Source organism: Myotis lucifugus, unplaced genomic scaffold, assembly GCF_000147115.1.
Source record: "Myotis lucifugus unplaced genomic scaffold, Myoluc2.0 scaffold_901, whole genome shotgun sequence".
Classification (NCBI taxonomy): Eukaryota; Metazoa; Chordata; class Mammalia; order Chiroptera; family Vespertilionidae; genus Myotis; species Myotis lucifugus.
Window position 1 is genome coordinate 158,161 of NW_005871949.1, and position 9,083 is coordinate 167,243.

General features: G+C 36.2%; 1 protein-coding gene across 6 annotated transcripts in view; it reads right to left on the reverse strand.

The window, feature by feature from the left end:
• LOC102420637 (KIF1-binding protein) overlaps nt 1-7,543 on the reverse strand; it is a 21,855-nt gene extending 14,312 nt beyond the window's left edge. For 2 of the 6 annotated variants that reach the window (XM_023747541.1, XM_006106759.3), the window contains exons 1-3: nt 7,393-7,543; nt 6,906-7,089; nt 3,845-3,929 (exon numbers count right to left, since the gene is read on the reverse strand). In XM_023747541.1, coding sequence (XP_023603309.1) covers nt 3,845-3,929; nt 6,906-6,940 — 120 coding nt within the window. In that variant the 5' untranslated portion in view covers nt 6,941-7,089; nt 7,393-7,543. Of the gene's footprint in view, nt 1-3,235; nt 3,328-3,844; nt 3,930-6,905; nt 7,090-7,392 lie in introns of those variants that run through there. The other 4 variants (XM_023747543.1, XM_023747542.1, XM_023747540.1 and 1 more) reach the window with 4 other exon arrangements.
• Between the last annotated feature and the right edge of the window lie 1,540 nt (nt 7,544-9,083).

Sequence of the window (9,083 nt, forward strand, 5' to 3'; positions counted from 1 at the left end):
GAGGGGGGTGGGGATAAAAACATCGATATGAGAACATTGATCGGTTGCCTCCCATAAGCACCTGGACTGGGGCCGGGGATTGAAACAGCAATCCAGGTAGGTGCTCTGACCAGGAATTGAACCCAAGACCTTTTGGTGTACAGGATGACGCTCCTACCGACTGAGCCACACTGGCCAGGGCCCAAGTTTAATTTCATCTGAGCCTTAATTCCAAGCCTTCCCAAGGTTGCAGAGTCTCCTGCCCCGCCCCCGCCCATCCCCAACCCTCCAGAGAGGAGCTTTTTCATCTCCAGCCAGTGGAGGAAGTTGGAGGGGCATGAGGTAGGGAAGGGTCAAGTTAGTGGTCTTTTGGCTCAAGCAATGGAGTTCTGGGCTTGGAACCATCCTGCTTGCATCTGAATGCCACCTCTGCCCTTCACTATGTGTGACACTGGGCAGCTGTTGGGAGCTCTCTGTGCTCCAGTTGCCTATCTGTAAAGTACAGAATATAACAGTGACTGTCAGAGAGTATTGTTATGAGGATTTAATGAAATGATACCCACAATGAATTTAGGACAGGATATGGTACATGTAGGTGCTCAACATCATTATTCATCAAATTGGACTAAGAAAAGCATCACTCATACAGGTTTTTAGAATACCTACTTTAATAAAAATATGAACTTTATATTTCATGTCTATAAATGAATCCTTATGAGGTAGTTGAAAAGCAGTTTCCTCTAATTATTTAAACATTTGCTTTTACCACCTTCCCTATGTTGTGGTTTCTGTTAATAAAGAAATAGTGCTAAACAAATGAAGGTTAGCATAGCTCCTAACCAACTTATCAAAAATTCCAAATTAGGGGAATCCAAATTGAAAGATTTCTAATGAATTAAAAGTAGTTTTTAGTGGAAAGCATCCTCCAAAATAATGTTCAGAATGATGGTGGCGGTTTAATAAAGGGCCAATTATTTCATTTTGTAACATGAGTCCCATGTCCAGCTTTATCAAAATATTGCTACATTTGTGGAAGGTGTTCCCTTTTGCAAGGAAAAATTTAAAAATTATAAATAAATTTGGTTTAAATTATGTTGGTTTTCACTAGTATTTTAAAAACCCCTTTATAACATGAAATAACAGTATAGTTATTAATCCACATACTTTCCTCTGTAGTTTCCATCAATAAGGGTGTGCCATCAACACCACCAATGCCCAGTACAACAGAAGCAGTGACCAGTTCTACAGGGAGAGAATCAACTCTCCTCTGAGCGACACAGAAGGACGGCACTGATGTAAGTTACCAGTGGCTTAGATTGTCTCCTTCAGATGAACATTCATTTCAGTAGAAAAAGGGATTTTTAAACGGTAAAACTTTCTACCTGAATTCTCTTATAAGGAAACAGTTGATTCTCACTGTTCATGTAGTTATGTTCTATAAAGTCACTGTGAACAACAAATGAGCAAATACTGAAACATTGCTCCTACAGGAAATACAGGGTTAGGTTCCTATGAGCTTCTGGTCACATTTTTGTCAACCGATCAATATATAACCTTATCATACAAGTGTTTATTTAAAGACACCTTATTTAATATACATTAACACTGAATTCATGGCCAACAGCACTATAAACCTGTGTCTGAATGAAGCTTATTTCACACTGTATTTTCTCCATAAGGCACATCACAGCCTTCATGTGCTGAGGAAACTAGACAGCACTTCAGCACTACATCTGGGGGCCATTATAAATAATGAAATCACCAACAAAAAGCACAAAAATTCACTATAAATAGACCACAAAAAGGACACTTGTTTTACAGTATGAGAGCTGAAACCTCAACTGGTGCACCTTGGACAATTCAAATTTTTACTATTCTGCACATGTCTGCAAATGACCACAGAAGTGCCTTGAGCACTGATTTGGGGGTTACAAGAAAATTGTAGCAAGTAGGTGAATTCCCAAATATGAAATCCACAAATGAGGACTATCTGTACTTTGGAACCTGTACTTAGATATGAAGTCCTTAATCTTTCCTTTACAGAAATGGGTTCTTGAATTCCTTAAGGTTTGAAAGTGAAAGTTACTGGATTGATAACTTACTAAAATGTGTTCAGGGACCTGTTTAAGCATGTTACAGATTTTATAATGGGAAGTATTTTTTAATTGAGGTATTATTGACATATATTATTATATTAGCTTCAGATGTACGTGATTCGATATTTGCATATTGCAAAATGATCACAAGTCTAGTTAACATCCGTCACCACACAGCCACAAAATTTTTTTTCTTGTGACGAGGACTTTTAAGATTTACTCTTAGCAACTTCCAAATGTGCAATACAGTTAACCATGCTATATATTACAACCCCATGATTTAATTATTTTAAAACTGGAAGTTTGTACTTTTCTCTAAAAAAAATATTTCCTTCTAAATAATATTCCATTGTACATGTATGCTACGTTTTCATTAACCATTCATCCACGGATACTTAGGTTGCTTCCAATCTTGGCTATAATAAATGTTGCTGCAGTGCAGATACTTTTCGGGTTAGTGTTTTCCTTTCCTTTGGATATATACCCAGAAGTGGAATTGCTGGTTCATACGGTAGCTCTATTTTTATTTTTTGAGGAACCTCCATACTGTTTTTCCACAGTGGCTGCACCAATTTACACAAAAGTACACAAGGGTCCCCTTTCTCCACATCCTCACCAACACTTATTTCATGACTTTTTGATCTAACAAGTGTGAGGTGATATCTCATTGATTTGCTCAAATATAAATGTTAACTGTGGTTTTTAAGACTAAATAAAACACTAATTAAAAAACTAGTTATTTGGACACATCACGTATGTAGTATTCCAACCAAAAATGTATATAGCAGTGCCCCCTTTTCTGTGGTCTTGCTTTTCATGGTTTCAGTTCCCCGAGTTCAACAATGGTCTGGAAATATTAAATGGAAAATTCCAGAAATAACTCATAAGTTTTAAAATCGCATGCCATTCTTAGCAGTGTAATGACATCTCATACTGTCCTATTCCATCCCTTTGTCCGGTGTATCCACGCTGTGTAAACATGACCTGCTGTTAGTCACTTAGTAGTCACCTAGATCGATTGCTGCTGGTATCACATGCTTGTGTGCAAGGAACCCTCATTTTACTTAATAATGGCCCCAAAGCACAAGAGTAGTTTAAACTTTATAGTAGGTATGTATAAACAAGAAAAAAACACAGTAGATATAGAGTTCAATATTAACCAGTTTCAGGCATCCACTGGGGGTCTTGGAACGTACCCCCTGTAGGTAAGGGGGTACTATTGTAATCTGAATCTTAGTGTAAGAAAACATCAACATACCAACTGATGAAAATTCTATGAAATGACTGGCCTGTATTTTTCAAAAATGTCTATATGATGAAAGACAGAGAGGTTGAGGAACGTTCCAGACTTAAAAAGACTAAAGAGGTGTGAAAACTAAACGCAATATGCAATCTTGAACTGGATATTCTGGTACTAGAAAAGAACTACTATAAAGGACATTATGAGGACAATTAATGAAACAAATATGCATTACAGATAAAAGAATTGTATCGTTTCTTTTTCTATGATTACATAAAACATCCTTCTTAAATACAAATTGAAGTATTAAGGGGTAAAGGAGCCTAATGTATGCAATCTTCTCTCAAATAGTTCAGAAACAAAAAAAAAATGTGACTGCAAATGAGGCAAATATTAAAAACAGGTGAATTTAGAAGGTCATATACTAGTGGGTAGTTTTTTGTTTTGTTCTTGAATTTTCTAAAGTTAAATTATTTAAAATAAAGTTTTAAAAAGCTATATATAATAAAACATGTACACATAAACTTACTGTCTTCTGTGGTTGGGTTCTTTCCAGTTTGACCAAAAATGACATTAGCAGCTGATAAACAGTGCCTGGCCTCCATAAAGCATTGCTGTTAAGGAAATAAACAAGAGTAAATGCATCTGTCCCACAGCCTTATTTGCAATTGATATGGGAAAAGCTATTAAAATCAGTAAAAACCACTAAGGAGACCCTGCATAGTCGCCGAACATTAAGAAAGTATATGACATGTTATGGTATTATCGAGTTACAAGGCTGCCTCAAAGAAGTACAATACCCCCAAACTTTTTTTAAAAAAATATATTTTGATTCTTTACAGAGAGGAAGGGAGAGGGATAGAGAGTTAGAAACTTCGATGAGAGAGAAACATCGATCAGCTGCCTCCTGCACACTCCCCACTGGGTATATGCTCACAACCAAGGTACATGCCCTTGACCGGAATCGAACCTGGGACCCCCTGAGTCCGCAGACCGACGCTCTATCCACTGAGCCAAACCGGTTAGGGCCCCCCAAACTCTTAATCCAAACTGCCTGGAAGACAGCTGCTGACTGAGTTGGCTCTCCTCAGGTAATCAGTAAGTATACAACAATAGCTATCATCATAGACTCAAAGTGCCTCAGATCATCTTTAGGTTCTGCCCAAATACACAAAGTTACATGCACAATAACTTCTTAGACCATTTTTACATTCTGTCAGAGGACTTAAAGATTTGATTTTGTTTAGGTTTAGAGATCCCTTTTCTGTCCTACCATTCAAAGGCAAAAAATAATAAATGATAGGAAGAGATTCTTATCTTCTAAAAATCTTCAAATTTATGAGAATTCCCACCAAGTTTTGAAGTCAACGACTTTCCACAGACAAACTTTACGAAACTGTTTTATCGACACATTTGAAGACTTCATAATTCAAATCTGGGCATAGTAAACTTCTCAAATGCTTGGAGAAGATCTCCTTGTTAATGTGAACACTTTGCATTTATCATGTAAGTCACAGGACCACCCAGCAAAAGTACGAAGTTCAAGTCCAACTTTTAGTTGAAAGCCATCCTCATAAATATGTCTACTTCATGTTAGATATACCTACCTGATTTTGCTAAGAAGATTTTTAATAGTTAGCTATGACTTTAAAATCTCAACATTGAATGTAGCCCTCCCTAATGGCAAATTCAGAAGCCATCTTGAGAATATCTGGGGACATGTGTAGTATTAGCCCAGCAACATCTACAGATCAAAGTGTTAGCGTTAAACCTCAAAAAAACAAAAGTTCGTTTACATAAACAGCTTTAATTGTCCCTCCACAATCCCTCAGCCTTCATTACCACTTCAGCTTTCTCCAGCGTGGTCCCTGTGAGCAACCACTACTAGACCAGCGAGTGTCTTGCTTTGTGCCCTCAGGTGGCTGCTAAAGTGGGACGTTAGCAGCTGCCAGGTAGGGACTCACCAAGCAGCAAACCTCACCTCTGGACCAGATGAGGATGAGGATGATATAAATGACAGCTGCTTTTCTAAAAACATGGTTCAAATCTCTCTCTTTGCAATACAACTTAACCAGCTGTAACAAAAACTTATAAGCCATCTTGGTAAAAAAATAAAAGCTCAAGGTAGTGGAGGTACTCATGAAAACTACTGCATGCTCCATGTAAGCAATGTTTAACAACTTTATATTTTAAATTACACTTTAATATCTAGATAGCTAAGTATTATCAATACCAACATTGTTTTAAGTGATAATCAGTGAATATGTAACTTTAAACAAAACAAATAAGAGGCGCCCAGAAGTTATAAAAATGGTGCGACAAGCAGAGGCACAAGATAACACTTTTTGATGATGGCCACAATGAAATGGATGCATGAGTTAGATTTAACTGAATGCTCTGATATATTCAGCAGCATTACTTACTTAGACCATAGTCCTAGAAGCAGTGCTACAGTCACCACAGCCCTTTCTCTCCTACTAATAGCTTTTCTGAATGAAATTCTGTGGGACAATACTTTAAACTTAGGGTGCATTTACAGAATCAGCACTAACAAAAATTCTTAGAAAGGATAAAGGCCCAGTAAGGATATCGCAGCAGGCAACCAGAGATCTAAGAAGGAACTCTGATAAGCAAAAATTACCAAAACTTCAGAGAGGCTTGTGAGTCAGAAATACAAATAAAAGTAATTTCTATTGCTGAGATATCCGATTGAGGATTAACAAAATATCTAGCTGGGAAAGGTGGCTTAAAAGTGTTTTAGCATTAAAAACAAGATCTTGAATAGAGGAACAAATAAGTCAATTAAAAGTATACAACATGATTCTTAATAATTTTGATAAACAACTAAAAAGCTAAAAGTCCCTGTGAAGTATATCATAAAGACCTGGAACTCTGGAACTGAGCAGAGATATTCCCAAAATAGAAAAATTATTATAAAGAAATTCTAAATAACTGAAATGCATCACATGCTTTTATCAAAGCCCACATTTAACAGTCAACTTCCTCAAATTCTCATAGCCAGCAGATTACAATTGTCTAAAGATAAAGTTATATCTACAAAATCTGCAATTTAAGGTAATATCTCACTAAAATGAATTGAGAAAGCATGCTTCTAACAAAAAAGAATTGGTCTTAGGTAACGTAATTTTAGAGGCTAGAAACATGTAAGATAATGATAAAACTCAGTATTTTAAGATTCAATAGATTAATGCAACAAAAGCTACAAAATTTTAGCACACTGGCAAACTGGGCTGCATTTTTCTGTCTAGTTTACATCAAAATATAAGCTACCTATTTTTTTCAAGGTTTAATTATAAGTTCTTATTGTTACTGCTGTTGAGATGAGAGTATGGGCTACTGGTTGGCTACTTTATATCCCATTTTTTGGTTAAAACTATCACAAAGGCCCATGCCATTCTAGCTGGATGCCAGTTGTGTGGATATGCTTTTGTTGTTGTCATCGTTGAATTCTATTACAGATGTCCCTAAGATACCGAGTTTTAAAAGATTTTATTTTCAAGGTACTATTTGGTCTATATTTCATATACTCTATCGGTAACTTTGTTAGATAACAACTTCAAAAAGCTTACCTTATTGATGTAAAATTGTGACAAGGTAGCAGCATTAATAGCCCACTCTATAGGATGGTAGGCATTGTGCTCAAGCTGGCGTTTTAGGGTACTGTGGCAATAATGAGCAGCCTTCTCAAACACTTCCTTATGTTGGTAGACTTGAGCCAGGTAATATAGGTTATGAGTATAAACCTTCTCAAATCTATGAAGAAAAAAAACAGTATTTGCATAATGGTTTACAATTTATACAGAACTTTCATATATATGTATCTTAATCCTCTCACAACCCTTTAAATAGGGTATGGCTATTTGACAGATAAGGAAACTGATCCTTAGATATGAACAGAGTCACATATCTAAATAAGTGGCAAATGAAGGTTTTAATCCGTTTCAGAATCCACATTCTAGAACTTTTATGAGTGCCTTGAAAGAGAAAACGTGTTTTTTAACAATCATCTACACTATGTGAAAATGTCTGTGAGGGCTGATTTCTATACCTACTCACCTTTTTGATCTCTCTTGTTCAGTAAGTTTCTCTTCTTCAGGAAGAAAATGCTCAGTAGGATCAAGAGGAGGACTCCCAATCTACAATCAAAGAAAAACAACTCTAAAATTTCACTGTAAACACCAAGCGCCCTCTTCTGGAAGGACTGGAGAAATTCATTTTACCCAAGAAGTAATTTTCTTAACCCATAAAATCTAAGTCAAAGAATTAAAAGATTTCCTACAAGCTCACACTTGACAAAATTTTAATGGCTGTTTCAGGTGAACTTCAAATAAACTAAAAAAAAAACAAAACACCCTGCTTTTAGATAAATAATTTTTAGGTATTTTAAGTCTTTATTTTTAATTTATCTTTCTTGTTGAAAGTATTACAGATGTGCCCTTTTTTCCCCCATTGACTCCCTCCACCGTGCCCCTCTAGCCCCACTAGGTATTTTGTCTTAATTCTGTCTGATATTCTTTTAAAACCTACATAAGCATGACAAATAGAAAAAAATGTATACATCCTTAGAGTAATATTGTTCTAAACTGACCACTAATGAAAAATCAAAGTTTTAAATAATTTTTCTAATATTTTTTTCCTCAAGGAAACAAGTATATAGATTACCCTCTTTTTAAAATTTTTTATTGATTTAGAGAGAGAAACATCAATTTGTTGTTCCACTTATTTTTGCATTCACTGGTTGATTTTACATTTTGTATGCAAACAATAAAAGCATTATGACTTGGGGTCCTAGAATTCATAGAAAGTGAAAATGGCCCTAACTGGTTTGGCTCAGTGGATAGAGCGTTGGCCTGCGGACTGAGGGGTCCCAGGTTCGATTCTGATCAGGGGCATGTACCTTGGTTGCGGGCACATCTCCAGTGGGAGGTGTGCAGGAGGCAGCTGATCGATGTTTCTCTCTCATTGATGTTTCTAACTCTCCCTCTCCCTTCCTCTCTGTAAAAAATCAATAAAATATATTTTAAAAAAAAAAAGTGAAAATGACTAAGATAGGAAGCAAGGCCAAAGACAAACACAATAGATTTTTAAATAATTCTGCAAAGACCATCTCAACAATTTTAAGGGCTGTTTAGTATGCTTACCCCTGTCTTAATGAGGGGAATTAGTCAATGTATTATTTTATGTACATACGTCACTGTTATGACTATCACACTTTATGTGTAACACTGGCAGTTAAATCAGTCTCTTAACTAAAACAGAGGCATAAAAATAGAGTGGCCTGAACTGTGTGGCTCAGTTGGTGGGGTGTCATCCCATGCACCAAAAAGGTCACTGGTTCGATCCCCAGCAGGGGGTGTGCAGAAGGCAGGTGATTGATGTTTCTCTCCCTCTCTTCCCTTCATCTCTCCTCTCTCTTAAATCAATAAAAACATTTTTTTAAGTACACAGTGTTTTGCTACATGTTTTATGTTTCCTTATTAATACTAGGTTTGAATATAATATTATAGGTTTTTGGTATCCTTACCATTTTAATTTAACAAAATTCTTATATTAAGAGTGAGAGCCTAAAATCATTAAACAGAGACGAACATCTTCAATTTTGGCTTTGTGGCTCTCTGGCGCTGCTTAGTTCTTCTTTATTTTTTATAAAAAAATATTTTAATGAATTTTTAACAAAGAGGAAAGGTAAAGAGAAACCCATCTTAGGAACCTGCGATCGGGGAGAACCTCCGGTTCGGCTGGCTCCC